This window comes from Oncorhynchus kisutch, linkage group LG1 (genome assembly GCF_002021735.2).
Source record: "Oncorhynchus kisutch isolate 150728-3 linkage group LG1, Okis_V2, whole genome shotgun sequence".
NCBI classification, from domain to species: Eukaryota; Metazoa; Chordata; class Actinopteri; order Salmoniformes; family Salmonidae; genus Oncorhynchus; species Oncorhynchus kisutch.
This window is the reverse complement of record NC_034174.2, coordinates 49,146,950-49,164,014: the sequence shown is the minus strand read 5'-3', so window position 1 is coordinate 49,164,014 and position 17,065 is coordinate 49,146,950. Positions and strand designations below refer to the sequence as shown.

At 44.8% G+C, this 17,065-nt stretch overlaps 1 protein-coding gene across 1 annotated transcript in view; it reads left to right on the top strand.

Moving 5' to 3' along the window:
• Window positions 1-17,065, top strand: part of LOC109892007 (plexin-A1) — a 90,255-nt gene that overhangs the window by 11,400 nt on the left and 61,790 nt on the right. Inside the window, exons 2-4 of the mRNA XM_031826387.1 lie at window positions 5,125-5,221; window positions 8,344-8,534; window positions 15,880-16,031. Of these exons, the coding sequence (XP_031682247.1) occupies window positions 8,385-8,534; window positions 15,880-16,031 (302 nt within the window). The 5' untranslated portion in view covers window positions 5,125-5,221; window positions 8,344-8,384. The remainder of the gene's footprint in view (window positions 1-5,124; window positions 5,222-8,343; window positions 8,535-15,879; window positions 16,032-17,065) is intronic.

Genomic DNA, 17,065 nt, shown 5'->3' with positions numbered 1-17,065 from the left:
TACCAAATATGTCTACTGTACTTCACCATCAGCCCATTTTATAGGTAAACTGCAGGGTAACGTAAAAGTAGTCTTTCTTTAAAGATGTAATATGTACACTTTTTTGGGACTAAAACCTAATTATCGATCTTTCCTTCCTTGAGCTACATCACTTGTCAGAGCAAGAGGGGGGGTGTGTGTGTCTCTCTTTCTCACCCCCCCCCTCTCTCTCTGTCCCTCTCTCTCTCTCACTGTCCCTCCCTCTCTCTCTGTCCCTCTCTCTCACTGTCCCTCCCTCTCTCTCAGTCCCTCTCTCTCACAGTCCCTCCCTCTCTCTCTGTCCCTCCCTCTCTCTCAGTCCCTCTCTCTCTCAGTCCCTCTCTCTCTCTGTCCCTCCCTCTCTCTCTGTCCCTCCCTCTCTCTCAGTCCCTCTCTCTCTCAGTCCCTCTCTCTCTCAGTCCCTCTCTCTCACAGTCCCTCCCTCTCTCTCTGTCCCTCCCTCTCTCTCAGTCCCTCTCTCTCTCTGTCCCTCTCTCTGTCCCTCTCTCTCTGTCCCTCTCTCTCTCTCTCTCTCTCTCTCGCTCTCTCTCTCAGTCCCTCTCTCTCTGTCCCTCTCTCTCACAGTCCCTCCCTCTCTCTCTGTCCCTCCCTCTCTCTCAGTCCCTCTCTCTCTGTCCCTCTCTCTCTCTCTCTGTCCCTCTCTCTCTCTGTCCCTCTCTCTCTCTGTCCCTCTCTCTCTCTCTGTCCCTCTCTCTCTGTCCCTCTCTCTGTCCCTCTCTCTCTCTGTCCCTCTCTCTCTGTCCCTCTCTCTCTCTCTCTCTGTCTCTCTCTCTCTCTGTCCCTCTCTCTCTCTGTCCCTCTCTCTCTCAGTCCCTCTCTCTCTCTGTCTCTCTCTCTCTGTCCCTCTCTCTCTCTCTCTCTCTCTCTCTCTCTCCTTTAGCTTCATTAAATGTTCCCAGGATAGTTTATGTGTTTACTTCCCCGTGTCTCTGGGGAGAACGGTTTTAGGCACGCTGTTAATTTGTGCTGCTCCGTTTGTTTTGTTTTGAACATCTTATGCAACAGGAACATTTAGTGAAAGAGGAACATCTCAGGCTAATAAATATGAGATAAACCCAAGCCAATTGGTATCCTGTAAACAGGAATGAATGTTTATTTATTTTTTCATCATAGCATATGGGCTAAGTAAGTTCATCAGCGGTTTTGTGCAGGACTGCATGTCGGTGAGAGAGATACATTTGGTACGTGTCTGACCTCACCAGGCGACCTCTAGAACTTTTGTGCTCTGGCGACGTTGTGTTAGCAGAATATACCTATGTGAATAAACCGTATGTGTGTGTACTAATTAAGAATAATCCTCATCTGGTGGGTGCTTATATCTGCCCTATAATACGCATGTGTGAATTGGACTCACTCTCGCTCGGAGGGTCGGTGTGTGTGTGTGTGTGTGTGTCTGGCCCTTTGAGGATAGGATATATTAAAATTTAATCAGGCGTTGGTGTACACATGGAGAGGGAGGTATGGATGAGGCCTAACCTCTCTGCCCCCCCCCCCCCCCCCCACACACACCATGCCACCCCACTGTGAATAAATATTGTCTGTAGTGTATCAGGGGAGTCTTGTCTGTTGTGTATGTCTCTGCTGGAACAACAGGCCTCTACATCCCCTCTCAACAGTAGGTACCTGTGTGGGGAAGGAACCCAAACCACCCCCATTGGCCAAAAGTGTGTGCTTGTGCGTGCATTTGCGCGTGTGCAAGTCATACCGTGTTCTGATTGGTTGTTCAGGAAGTTGATGGGGAGGACCCCATTGGCTCTACTAGCCATGACCGTTAGGGTCAAAGTTTCAGGTTGAGAGAAATCAACCCTTCTCTAGGGAAATGTTAGCTGGTCTCTTCCTTTTGTCTTCTCTCCGTCTTAGAACCAATTCCTCTATAGGGCAGCGATGTGTGGGGTGCGCTCACAAAACAAGAATTGGACAAATTGGACAAACACCCAATTGAACCCTGAATGAGGAATTCTGTAAGAACATCCTCAGGGTACAGAGAGAAATTCCAAACAACACAGGTCGAGCAGAATTAGGCCAATTCCCTCCTCTGATTAATATCCAAAAGAGAGCCACCAAATGTTATTTTCATTTACATACAAGTGACAACCATTCATCTCATTACAATTCCTCAACTGCCAAGAGGTGACCATAGAGAAGAGTCCCCTTAACCAGCGGCTCAGTTCACTAAACATTACCAACCGAACAAAGCATCAGGACAGCACTCAGAAAATCTGGCCCATCCAAATGATCACAAAGCTAACATACAAATGTATCACCTATTGGAAAGACAGACAAAAAAATCCAAGTTTAAAAAAAGAAGAAGCTTTTTGGCTCTAAACAGACAGTACATGGTGGAAGACTATCTGACCACTGTGACTGATAGAGAACTGAGGAAAACACTGACTAGGTACAGACTCTGTGAGCTCAGTCTGGTCATAGAGACCAGTTGACACAGACCAACCTGGCTGCCCAGAGAGGACAGGCTGTGCTCACTCTGCTCCAGGGGAGAGGTAGAGACAGAGCTGCATTTCCTATTACACTGTGACAAATACTCAGACCTAAGAGAATCTTTCTTTAGTGTACAGAGAATCTGGAGAAAAAGCTCATATTTATTGGATGAAAAGCCAAAATGTGCAGTTTTGACAGCCAAATATGTGTCCTCCTGCCACAACAGAAGGGACGGCCAGTGAAAAGTGCAATGTAATGTCAATATTTACCATTTTGTTTGAACGTGACTGAAAAGCCACATGGCAGACTTGCCTACTACTACTTTAATGTATTATTATTCTCATTAATGTTGTTGTTAATCACAATACACGTTCCACTACTACTACTATTATAATTGTTGTTACGAGTGTACCTCGATAATGAGTGAGATGCTAATTTCGCTTACCTCTCAGCCTGCCTCCTCTCTATCTTCTTTTCTCACGCTATCAGTATCACTCACACACTCTCCATTTATGCAAAATAGCCTCCGTCTGTGTCTGTCCGGAGCTCAGGGTGCAGGAAACCAATGTACCATGTTTCAAGATTGTTAGCACAAGCTTTGGGCTGGACCAAGTTGATGCAGTGTTTCAAGTTCCTTGCAGACGAGCCATGTGTAGCCAATGTGATTCATTTCAATCAGGATCTTTTTCGACCTGCAGGCTGCCATCTTTTTATTTGTTGGCTTTACATAGTTGGCGATTAGTCTAATATTTCATTTAGAGCTAGATATAAATGGTATTTACCACATGACAATGATTTTTGAAATATGATTTATTTTTATCAAGTCTTCGTAACTGGCACGCAGGTCGGTAGACATGGTAAGATAAATTGGCACTCCAAATGGAAAAGTTTGCCGACTTCCTGGTGTAGCCTTTAAGTGGCAACTTTGGAAGCGGAGTGGCAGATTCTGCGAAGGCCATCAGCAGCAGGGGAGGTGTTGGTTCGGGAAGAGTTGAAACATTTCTTCTGGTTAGGATATCTTGATATTTGGCTCCCTCTTGAGTCATGTGTGTCTTAATTATTTAATCAGTGTTAGGGCATCAAACAAGCTCGGTAGCATACATGTAGTTGATTTTTAAAACAAATAGGGTGTGTCTATATATGGGAAAAAAACAACGTTTAAAAATGTCTACCAGTCGATTATTTAGGGTGGGTACACACACAGCACCCTCGCCTTATCCTACCCTATCCTTTTCTATTACCTCTCTTTACCACGGTGTAAAAAGTTAAGTCAGCTACGCTACTGGAGTCCATATAGAAGCAAGCATACTTTACCACTGAAAAGTTGGATTAAAGTTGCATCAATGTTCAATGGTGAGCATTGCAGTAACCCCGAGTAAAGTGATCCGATAAATATATAATGGCTACAAAATAAATAGTCCTTTAAGTTCAGTCTAAAAGCATGACTTTTATTTTTTTAAATTCTGTCTGTGAATATTCATTAGTTGTAGGAGGCTGTGAATGAATTAAAATCATCCAATCACCATGTGGCGAATGAATGAACCAACCAATCACGTACCGTGACATTGCTGTGTGCTGGAGTCCTTATCTACTGAATGCACATTGCTGTGTCTCCCCCCCCGTTTCCAACGGGCACATTATGTGAAATGTTGGGACCACAATGTCGAAACAGGGTGCCGAAAAAACGATCTAAACCGAGTAACTCACATATTGCTGACAGTGGCAGATCGCCCTTACCGTGGTCCAATACCTACGGGATGCATCCGGGTTTTCAGGGGAAATGGAGAGAGAGCCTGCCGACCTTAAGGCAAAGCTCCATCTTAACTCCACGTTTACTTGATTCATTAAACAGTGCATAAGAGAACCGAACCCCACAGTTTATTCTCTCTCCTCGCTCTCTCTCGCTCTCTCGCTCTCTCTCTCTCGTCAGGACCAGAAAGGAAATAAACCGCTGCTCAGGCGTTTCATTTATGCCCGCTACGTTAGGTTAGTGTCACATAGATGGATCATCGTCATAGGTAGTCGTTAGAGATTTAGACGCGTACCGTCTGTTGCGCAGGGCCTGTATTCACAAAGCATCGGAGTACGAGTGGAGATCTAGGATCAGTGCTTGAGAGAATTCTGTTGAACAAGAGATCCTGTTAATCATGGACAATAATATTAAGAACTTAATTGATTATTAAGAATTCATCCTGGGACTTGTTCTTGGAATTACACAATCAGCAGCTATGTAACCCTATCCTATTAGGGTAATTGTCTTCACTGAGAGAAACAAGAGAAGGCCAAGTGTACTGAGTGTTAGTCCATGTTGTGCTTATGACTCAAATGAGCCATGAACGTTAAAACAATGTAAATGAAACAAAGAAAAGATATTAGTGTATTAACAGTTTTTTTTTAATTACGTTTTTATTTATTCACTTTTCAGTCACTCAAAACCCAAATAATCTGAACCGAAATCGACAGTTCAGTTCAGACTTTATTGTCCCTAAGGGGAAACTTGGTTTCGGGCAGGGGTAACATGCTACAAATAAACACCATAAACTCTCAGCAACAACACTGTGTTGTCTTTCAGTGAACTTTAGGGACACTGTCACAACACTGCAGCAATACCAATCTAACTGTGCCGTTGCTGTATTTGTGTCGTTGCAGTATAACTACGACGGTAATGACATCAGCGACCTGCCCGTGGACCTATCGGTGGTGTGGAATGGCAACTTTGTCATCGACAACCCCTACAACATCCAAGGTAAGCGCTAGACTTTAGCTCAGCTGGGTAGCACAGTCTTGTGGCATGCCTGAGACCCGGATTTGGATGTCAAATGCAAGCACTGTCTAGTTATATCAAATGTTATTCGTCGCATACTATACACATATTTAGCAGATGTTACTGCGCGCGTACCAAAATACTGTGTTCCTTGCTCCAACAGTGCAGTGGTATCTAACAATTCACAACAATACACACAAGTCTGAGAGTAAAAGAATGGAACTAAGAAATATATAAATATTAGAAGGGACATTTACTTGAATACAGTATACACAGTGCATTCGGAAAGTATTCAGACCCCTTGACTTTTTCCACATTTTGTTATGTTACAGCCTTCTAAAATGGATTGAATTGTATTTTTCCTCATCAATCTACACACACTTCCCCAAATGTATTAAAAAAAGGGAAATATCACATTTCCATAAGTATTCAGACCCTTTACTCCCTGTACTTTGTTAAAGCACCTTTGGCAGCGATTGCAGCCTCAAGTCTTTTTGGGCATGATACTACAAGCTTGGCACACCTGTATTCAGTGAGTTTCAACCATTCTTCTCTGCAGATCCTCTCGAGCTCTGTCAGGTTGGATGGGGAGTGTTGCTGTACAGCTATGTTTGATCAGGTTCAAGTCCGGGCTCTGGCTGGGCCACTCAAGGACATTCAAAGACTTGTCCCGAAGCCACTCCTGCATTGTCTTGGATAATCTTGTTTCTCGTTGTCTAAGAGTCTTTAGGTGCCTTTCAGCAAACTCCAAGCGGTCTGTCATGTGCATTTTACTGAGGAATGGCTTCCATCTGGCCACTCTACCATAAAGGCCTGATTGGTGGAGTGCTGCAGAGATGGTTGTCCTTCTGGAAGGTTCTCTCATCTCCACAGAGGAACTCTGGAGCTCTGTCAGAGTGACCATCGGGTACTTGGTCACCTCCCCGACCAAGGCCTTTCTCCACCGATTGCTCAGTTTGTCCTGGTGGCCAGCTCTAGGAAGAGTCTTGGTATTTCCAAACTTCTTCCATTTAAGAATGATTGAGGCCACTGTGTTCTTGGGAACCTTCAATGCTGCAGAAATGTTTTGGTAAACTTCCCCAGATCTGTGCCTCAACACAATCCTGTCTCGGGGCCTGTCTTCGACCTCATGGCTTGTTTTTTTCTCTGACATGCACTGTCAACTGTGGGACCTTTATATAAACAGGTGTGTGCCTTTCCAAATCATGTCAAATCAATTGAATTTACCACAGGTGGACTCCAATCAATTTGTAGAAACATCTGAAGGATGATGAATGGAAACAGAATGCACCTGAGCTCAATTTCGAGTCTCATTGCAAAGAGTCTGAATACTTACGGAAATGTTTTTATTTTTTCATAAATGTGCTCAAATGGAAAGAAGGGGGAAAAAATGTTTTCGCTGTGTTATTATGGAGTATTGTGTGTCGAATGATGACCAACAAAATGCATTTAATCCATTTTAGAATAAGGCTGTAACTTAACCAAATGTGGAAAGGGGGAAGGGCGTCTGAACACTTCCCCCGAATGCACTGTACATATAGCAATGTATGCGTGACAGAGGCGGTTCGATGAACCACACTCCTGTCAGGAGTAAACCTGCGTGACTTGTGTTAGCTCCCTGCGGTCATGTCTTAGGCCTTTAGCTCAGAAGGCTAACACAGTTTTGTGGCACTCCAGATTAGTTCTGAAATGTCTGCCCCTCACTGTCACCACTTGTACGACGCCTTGTGGGAACTTCTCCAAGTGGATGGCCACAGCCGTGGCAGTGGCATGGAGATTCCGTTTTATGTAAGCTACCGCTGCACGTTAAATCATTCATCGAGTGACCAAAAGGGCCAGTTGGAAGCCAAGTCGGGAAGTTACATACATGCTCTGACTCGCTATATGGTTCAAATATACTCAGATAGCCCAGTAAGTTTCTGCCGTGCTAAAATGCAACTCTGTGGATGGCAAATGTGTGGCTGGCAAGGGTGTGTTGCACGTGTAAGGGATTTGAGGAAACTACCATGCATCCCATGTGTGGTATTTAGAAAGACACAGAAATGCATTCACACATGTTATGAGCGTACGCACACACCCCTAGCCTCAGAACTGGACACTTCACCTTTCTGTGACGTCAGTTACTTAGGCGTGGAGTGGGTGGTTCGGTGTGGGTGGGTGTCTAGATGTGTGCATGCCTTCGTGTGCGTGTATGTGGCTTCACATGTGTGAGTTTAGTGCCGCCGTTCCACCAACAGAAAATAAGTGATGTTTTCCTTGGATGAATTGTGTACGCCCAGCGTTTTGCTGTTGTCACCACGGCAGTGGGGGGTTGTAAAGCAGAGGCTCCTGCTGCGATGTGAGATGGAAGATAACATCACGTTTAGGGAATTGTTCACTAAAGCCTCTACAGCCAAACCCCACAACAATCCAGATTCAGACACAATGTACCACAATGAGAAGTGTGGCTTTGTACTTTGTCTGAATAGTGAGTACAATGTATCTCAGTGTCATTGATGGATGAGTGTTTGAGGTGGTGAAAGGTAGGCAGAGACCGATTGAGAGGAAGGCAAGTATGGGTGCAGGGTTTTCTCTCCAACCAAGCAGCAACACACCTGATTGTCTGAATCAATTCAATGTTTCAATCACAGTTAGGTGTGTTGCTCATGTAGTGTGTGTCTCTCACGTTCTCTCAATGTTTCTCCCTCATCCTCATTTTAACGAAGATAACCATATAACGATGCTCCCTCGCTTAACCCCCGATATGTAAATGTAATTAAATCACTCATTTAGTATAATTAAATTGGCCCAGGGTTACTTTCAAGTTAAAGCATGACCAATGGGATTTGAGAGGCTGAAAATTTTCCTCTGTCGAATTCTTGCGGCCATTTGAAGTACCGCTTTGCTTCATTGCATATAAAGAAATGGAGTAGTGTAGTTGTTTGGGGTAATATCGTTGAAGATTTTTGGTTTTTTAGAGGTGACATGCGAGACATACTTTGCAAGACTAAATTGTGACCTATGTCGGAAAGGGTTGGTGTCATTTCAGGCTTTCAGATGCAAACTAAACATGTTCTCTCACCCTTTCCCCCACTTCCTCCTCTCTCTTCCCCTCCTCCCTCCAGCCCACCTGTATAAGTGCCCTGCCCTGAGGGACAGCTGTGGGATGTGTCTGAAGGCTGACCCCAGGTTTGAATGTGGCTGGTGCGTCCAGGAGAAGAAGTGTTCCCTGAGGCAGGAATGTGCCCCCCTAGAGAGCAGCTGGATGCATGCCACCACGGGCAACAGTCGCTGTGCCCACCCCAAGATCATAAAGGTACGGATGGCAAGGGGAGGGGGGTACTAGGGTGGGCAGCGAACAGCATCCATATAAGGAAATCCATCAACTCGGGGGAATAATACGGCGTCCATATTAGGACATCCTCAGACATTTAAGTTAAGTGTGCAAGGACTTGGAGTCAAGTTTCAATGTGAGGTTAGATATTTGCATCACATGGCATGAAGGGGATAATAAGGGATAGAGGACACAGTTGGAGAGGTAGCTTGCCCACACCGAGACTGTATAGTCTTACAGATGGGCAGGACAGAGGAGGCAGTCTACGGGACATCACTGAGCACCGAGACGACTGACGAGGGGAGGTGTGTGTGAGTGAGTGGCGTGACGTTCACAGCTGTTGCAGTGGGTAGCCATAGCGGTGGTCCTCGTCTGGCTGTAGCCCAGGTCACTGTCCCAACAGTGTAGCACTGTCTGTCTCACACACACACACACACACACACACACACACACACGCACACACACACACATACTGCTGTATGAACCACGTTAAGCATGAATGTAGACAGATTTGTTCTCTCTCTCTATTCCCCTTCTCTCTCATTCTAATTGTTACACAAATGAGATGGGGAGTCTACTGTTTTTCAGAAATGAAATGCATGCCCCTTTTTAAAAATTTGTTTTCCACTACCACCACCTTGAAATATGTGTGTGCTTCTTAACTGTGGAGGGAAAGGATCCCGTATCCCCTCGGTTTCTGAATGCTTAAAGGAGAATTTCACTATTTAGGAACCTAATCTGTATTTTTTTGCGTAAATGCCATGTTATAGAAAGGTCCACACACTTTTTATTTTGCAATTTTAATTGGTTTTTGAGAAACTTACCCCCAGTAGCGATTGACTTCCTGGTCCTCATTCTGTAGCTCCAAGGCATCCAAAAATCATGTACAAAGACGACAACAAAAAAAATGTGTCCTTTTACAAAAGGCACCAGTGATGCAGGTCTTAAGGTGCCGTACACATGAAATTGTGTCCTTCCGAAATGTATCTGCAACGTTCTAATCCATTTTGTCAAACTCAAGCGACAACTGCCTGCGCGTGCATATTGGAGTGGATGCGTGTACTTCCTCGTTCCAGCCCGGCTGACCTTGTGATTGAGTGACTGGCAACGTAACTTAGCTACAGGTCACCACGAGATACCAGAACAACTTGAGTGAGTGAATAAAGTGTTTCCTTTATTTTGGCAGTTACCTGTAGCACACAGTTGACGAGGGGAATTGGGAATGAGGAACTACACGCATGCACACCAATATCACTCGACTTCCACAAAATGGATTAGAACGTTGCGGATGAAGTTCGGAATGACACAATCATGTGTACAGCGTCACGATACTGAGTGCTTTGCTGTTTGTAAAAGGATGTGTTTTGGGTGTTTTTAGGAGCCTTTTGTTAATTTGCGTCAAAAAAATAAAGAGTAGGTTCCTAAGTAGTGACGTTCTCCTTTAATGGAGATATTGGGATAATTGGGGCACTGGCACACAGATAAATCCATTTAGCTAATGCTCCCTCTCTCACCCGCGCTTTACTTATCTCTTTAAAACAAGCGCACAAGAGGTGTGTGGTGGGGGGGGGGTTAAGCTTAGCCTGAGGGGAAGATGTTGGTAGCACAAACAGCACACAGTGGAAAAAGCAGGGATACAGTACAAGAGCTTCAAAAAGAGAGGTGGGAGAAGAGGGTTTGGAAGGCAAGAAGACGAGTGAAAAGAGAAGATAGGCAGAGGAGGAAGAAAGAGCGACTCGACAGCGAGACACTAAAAAGGACAAAAATAACCAACGGGGCCACCAGGCATTGTTACAACGCTGCCTTGACACTGCCATGTTATTTTCCTCTGACATTAACATTACAGGAACCTTTGACAGTGGACAGATGACAAACTGAAAGAATCTCATTCTTCCTTGAAGAACACATCCCTCTTACGCTAGAAAGACCATTTCATCTTCCTCCCAAATTGAATATTACCCCGCTTCTCAACGTCCCTACTCTCAAAATCCCTCCTTCCCTAAACATGGACTCGTTCTCTGTGCTCTGTTATTTCTTTTCTCTCTCGCTCACGCTAATCTAAGTACGCTAGCCACTTTGTGGCCCTTTTATTAGCTAGCGGATTAGCCCCTAATTTCATTTGGACAAGTGTTCGACTGGGATTCAAGGCATGGGGATTGAGAGGCGTTTTTGTGCTATTTCTCGCTGTTAACTCTAAATTTAGTTTGACACGGTACAATAGTGAGCGGTAGGGTACCACATTGTTAGCCTGTTATAATGCTAGTACTTTGCTAAGTGCATTACCCACTGTGTGGCCCTTTATGACCTAGTGGATTAGCAAGTAATTTCATTGGGACGACTGGGATTGAGAAGCATTTAATTATATTTCTCCCTGTAAACTTGATCAGTTTGACATTGTACAATAGTGCATGGTAGGATCCACATTGTTAGCCTGTCAAAGTGAGGTTGACGGTGTCCTAATATGGACACCGTGATGCTTTAATATTGCTAGTGGTAGTTGCATTAGTCTCGCTCTCTCTCTCGCTCACATGTGGAGTGGGGCACACTGAAAGGCCATTTCACCATAATTATAAGTAATTTACCCCCTATGCCTGCTGTGGCCCTCTATCTCTCCCTCCCTTCCCTCCATCATGTCTCTCTCTTCCCCCCCCCCCCCCTCTCCTTCTCATCCCTCTCTTGTTCCCTCTCTCACTTTACTATAAAATTGACTTATAAGAATTGTGTTAATTTTCCTGATGTTTTCATGCGTTTCTCCCATGAGGGAGAAAGATGAACTGATCTTGCATTCACAAACAAAAACAACCGGCTCCCTTGTGACTTGTCCCCACAAATATCAACAAATACACACACGCACACACACCGACGCGTAAACACAGCCACTCGTAACCTCACACACACACACACGTCATTTATTCAGCAATGAACTGTCATAGGGTTGGCCTTGCCTCCTCCTTGATCCTCTATCATCCTTCATCTCCCCAGCAGTTCTCATAGGGTTTGTGGAGCAGCATTAAGACCACCCCTCGGAAACCAATTAAGTGTGTGTGTGTGTGTGGGTTCGTTCTCTGTTGGAACTGCTCATTGTAAAAGGCGACTGATTTCCTTGCTCCCCCGCCCTCCCTTATGTATTGTTAAGCCGCAATATTGGCTATTGCTGGACATTGTGTGTTAAGCTCTCTCTTTCTCCATTTCTCTCTCCTGTAATTATCTCCCTTTCTTTCTCTCTCTCTCTCTCCCTTTCTCTCTCTCTCTTCCTCCCTCTCTAGAGTGCATCGACCTAGCCACAGCGATTTACCATTGTTACAACACTAAACACACCACCACAGCAGTATTATAGCACTCAATGAATACCACATCCACAGCTGTGTGACAAAGGACCTTTCTTCCACTGTCATTTTGATATTCAAAACAACGTTATTCATGTTTGTGATATATTTTATTAAAGAGTACTAGTTCTGAGTACAAGGGTATATTTGTATCCCAGTTTTTCACCCTAACAGTAATTCTACAGTGCAACGTTGACGACAGCTAGTGCCTCTCAGTGAAATGGACAATGATTGATTTGCGAAACACCTATATATTGAATGTATAACGGTAGCTCCATAGTGACCCTGTAGGCTTGTTTCTAGAACGTTCTATCTCTGTCTTACTGGGATTAAGTCCAGTTCGTATGACCAGGTCCATTATATTCTTCCTATGTTTCAGAACACATATTATTACTTCAGGTGAAATATGCATGATGTGTTCCAGGTATGAATTCATACATACAATGGCAAGAATAAGTCTGAACCCTTTGGAAATACTTGGATTTCTGCATAATTTGGACATGAAATTTGATCTGAGCTTCATCTCGGTCACAACAATAGACAAACAAAGTCTGCTTCAACTAATAACACACAAACAATTATATGTTTTCATGTCTTTAAAGTATGTGATCCCTTGGATTTAATAAATGGCTGACCCTCCTTTGGCAGCAATAACCTCAACCAAATGTTTTCTGTAGTTGCTGATCAGACCTGCCCAACAGTTAGGAGGAATTTTGGACCATTCTTCTTTACAAAACTGTTTCATTTCAGCAATATTCTTGGAATGTCTGGTGTGAACTGCTCTCTTGAGGTCATGCCACAGCATCTCAATCGGGTTGAGGTCAGGACTGAGTGACTGGGACACTCCAGAAGGCGTATTTTCTTCTTTGTTGATTTACTGTGTTTTGGGTCGTGGTCCTGTTGCATCACCCAACTTCTGTTGAGCTTCAATTGTTGGACAGATAGCCTAACATTCTCCTGCAAACTGTCTTGATAAACTTGGGAATTAATTTGTCCGTCGATGATAGCAAGCTGTCCAGGCCCTGAGGCAGCAAAGCAGCCCCAAACCATGATGCTCCCTCCACCATACTTTACAGTTGGGATGAGGTTTTGATGTTGGTGTGCTGTGCCTTTTTTTCTCCACACATAGTGTTGTGTGTTCTTTCCAAACAACTCAACTGTAGTTTAATCTGTCCACAGAATATTTTGCCAGTAGCGCTGTGGAACATCCAGGTGCACTTTTACGAACTTCAGATGTTCAGCAAAGTTTTTTTTGAACAGCAGTGGCTTCTTCCGTGGTGTCCTCCCATGAACACCATTCTTGTTTAGTGTTTTACGTATCGTAGACTCGTCAACAGAGATGTTAGCATGTTCCAGAGATTTCTGTAAGTCTTTAGCTGACACTCTAGGATTCTTCTTAACCTCTTAGTATTCTGCGCTGTGCTCTTGCAGTCATCTTTACAGGATGGCCACTCCTAGGGAGAGTAGCAACAGTGCTGAACTTTCTCCATTTATAGACAAGTTGTCTTTCCTTGGACTGATGCACATCAAGGCTTTTAGAAATACTTTTGTAACCCTTTACAGTTTTATGCAAGTCAACAATTCTTAGTCTTAGGTCTTCTGAGATCTCTTTTGTTCGAGGCATGGTTCACATCAGGCAATGCTTCTTGTGAATAGCAAGTGTTTGTTTTTTTCATAGGGCAAGGCAGCTCTAACCAACATCTCCAATCTCTTCTCATCGATTGTACTCCAGGTTAGCAGACTCCTGACTCCAATTACCTTTTGGAGAAGTCATTAGCTTAGTGGTTCACATACTTTTTCCAACCTACATTGTGAATGTTTCAATGATGTATTCAACATAGACAAGACAAATACAATACTGTGTGTGTTATTAGTTGAAGTACACTGTTTGTCCATTGTTGTGACGTAGATGAAGAGATCAGATCAAAATTTGATGACCAATCTATGCAGAAACCCAGGTGATTCCGAAGGGTTCACCATTCTTTTTCTTGCTGCTGTAAATTCATGCGACTGAATGTTCAGTGATGTCCCAAGTCTATATGGCTCAAATGCTTTAATATGACCACCCGAGACTTAACTGTCCCGACTAGATGTGTGCTGTTCGCGTGACGTGCACACACACACACGTTCAGATCCTCTGCGCTTCCTCTTTGTCTGCAGACGAAACCCAGAGGCCATTTCCAGCCCCCCCCCTCTCCATCGGAGTAGATTCTCTCCCAGCTGTAGATGTTCCCTTTCATTCGGGTGATAGGGCTCTGCCTGCTCCACTGTATTCGTCTTAGATTCAGCTCTCTCCTCTCAGACTTACCAGACTCTATCGCCAGACCAGATCAGCTGCACACAGTGACGACAATAGGCCCCCACACAGAGAGCGCGGCGCAGTCAAAACGCCCTCTCGTCTTTTTTTGTTTAGTTTTTTTGTTCTTTTGCTATTCTTTCTTATTCTCTCTCTCATTCTCTCTCTTGCTTTTGAATTTTCTCTCTTTTCTTCGCTCTCTGACTGGAATAATAGATACATTCTGTGCAAAGAATTAGCCAGGTGTAACGTTCAGTGTTGTCCTTTGTCCGTTTGATAGGTACATGTGACACGCACCCGCTCTCTGCTCTCTGGCTGTTTTTGTATGACGTCCGTGTCATATTTACTGTTTTTGAACCTCTGTGTCATGTTAGCAGGTCCCCTGCTGTAATGTTGCAGTATGTCATTGCTAGCCTCTAGCATGCTAGCCTTGAGCTAGTGACAGCCCTTTAAAGTGAACAAAAGTACAGACATGGTTTCAGCTCCTATAGATGAACGGGGCTAAACAGTAGATGGACGGAGAGAGAAAGAGCGAGAAATGGAGAGACGTACACTTAGATACCGAGAGACGGAGGGAGAGAGAGGGTCACAGTGGGCCGAGGCAAAAATACCTGTAGTTACGCAGCGATGGCATTGTTTGGCAATGTGGCAATGTGCCCTGCTGTGCTCCAATTAGGGGTAGGGCATGTGTGTGTGTGAGTGTGTTCTTGCACATTTGCATGTGTGAATGTGTGTGTGTGTGAGAGAGAGACACTAATGCCCGTGAGAGTGCTTACATGTGTATAACCTTCCATGCACACACACACCAAATATGTCCAGCCGGGGGTCAAAATGTCACCTCCGAGACCAGCAGTTGTAGGGGGTTTGAGCGAATAACCATGAATAACCAGGGAGAGGGGAGTCAGACAAATGGAAGTCGCCCCCAGCGCTGATGTAATTAGCGCAGGTCTTAATCATGCTAGTGATGAACGATAGAGACGGGGCCGCTGTCTGTATGGGGCAAGATGAATGGTCTACTGATTAGTACAGGGCAGCTGTGGGCAGCCATTACTGTGAGTACCTCTAAAGCACCCTCAGGGTCATTCACTACAGAAAAAGGGTCATAACTTGAACTCTTTCTAATAGCATTTAGTAGATTAATAGTGAGGCTGGGTTAGGGAGAGAGAGAGAGAGAGAGAGAGAGAAAGGCCAACTGGTGTTTTGACAAAGGAGTTGGATGGGCGAAGAAACATCGTAGTAACTGCTAACGCAACCTTTTGAAAATGTCATTTTTCCCGGACACTAAGCTGTGTTCAAGATCACTTGTGGAAGCTGCAAATAGTCGGCGGACCGGACATGAACTTGTGACTTAGTTTTTCCCTCTTTTTTTTTTTCTTCCCCCGTCCAGGTTCTGTACCACAAATGTAACGCTGCACCCTGTGGAAACGTTAGATGTACGCTACTAGCCTCTCTCGACAGACATTCACATAGCTCGAAGACTTTCTGGCGAACAAGAATATAGGCTACTCGAACGGACATTCCAGTTCACAATGCCATTTCAACTGAATTGACTGTAGGGTGCAGTCAACGTGTAGGGTGCAGTCAACGTGTAGGGTGCAGTCAACGTGTAGGGTGCAGTCAACGTGTTATAGTCAGAGGGCCTTTCCTTGGTCTAGTAATTATATTTATTTTTCAAACAACCCTAATATATCTGTCCTCTCTCCAGTTGTCTCCAGAGACGGGTCCCAGACAGGGTGGAACCATGCTGACCATCACGGGGGAGAACCTGGGTCTGCAGTTCAAGGACATCCAGACGGGGGTCCGCATCGGCAAGGTGGCCTGCACCCCCGTGGAGGCCGAGTACATCAGCGCTGAACAGTGAGCAACTTTTAGTCTCTCTCTCTCTCTCACTCTCTCTCTCTCTCTCTCTCACACACACACACACACACACACACACACACACACACACACACACACACACACACACACACATATATATATGCTCCAGTCTCTCCCCGTTCCTCCTTTTTTAACCCATTGTCCACGTTCTCTTACTTCCGGGTCTCCTAGGAGACTTGACGGACTCCCTTCCATGCCCAGAGAGATACAGAGCTCGCACAAACACCCTTCTTTTTGTGTCCGTTTTCAATTCAAGTTGACGTCATAGACTCACACTGACTCATAGTGTGAGTGTTTGACGCTGACATGAAGGACCTGATTTGTTTAGAGACAAAGATGACAAAAGGAAAGCCGCATCTCCCCAACCACCACACAGGCCATCAACAAGTAAATATATTGCTTGTGTCACTGTCATGGGTTAACGTCACCTCCACAATCACCTCCAAGCGCGGGGAGGGGGGGGCTAACGCTTAAGCCCTGTTACAGTTAAGGCGCGTTGCTTCATGACAAGGACGGTGGTGACGGCGGTGGTCCACACGCCGAAGTTGTCAGGGTAATTAAAAGGGGTGTTCTGCACTTGGAGCGACTCTGGGGGCGACTGGCCGTGTCATCTCCATAGCCCTGTCAGAGTCGTAATGGCGGAGGTGTTAGGGTGGAGAGGTGGGTTACGGCAATGAGCATCAGAGGTCAAGGGTTAAATGGTGTGGAGATTGGCGGAAGGTCGTAGTGGAATAAGGTCTGGTCAAGCTCAGCACGCACACAGGTCACAAACAGTTGTAGTCGGAAGTTTACATACATTTAGGTTAACTTGTGTTTCAACCACTCCACATATTTCTTGTTAACAAACTATAGTTTTGGCAAGTCAGTTAGGACATCTACTTTGCATGACACAAGTCATTTTTACCACAATTGTTTACAAACAGATAATTTCACTTATAATTCACTGTATCACAATTCCAGTGTGTCAGAAGTTTACATACACTAAGATGACTATGCCTTTAAACAGCATGGAT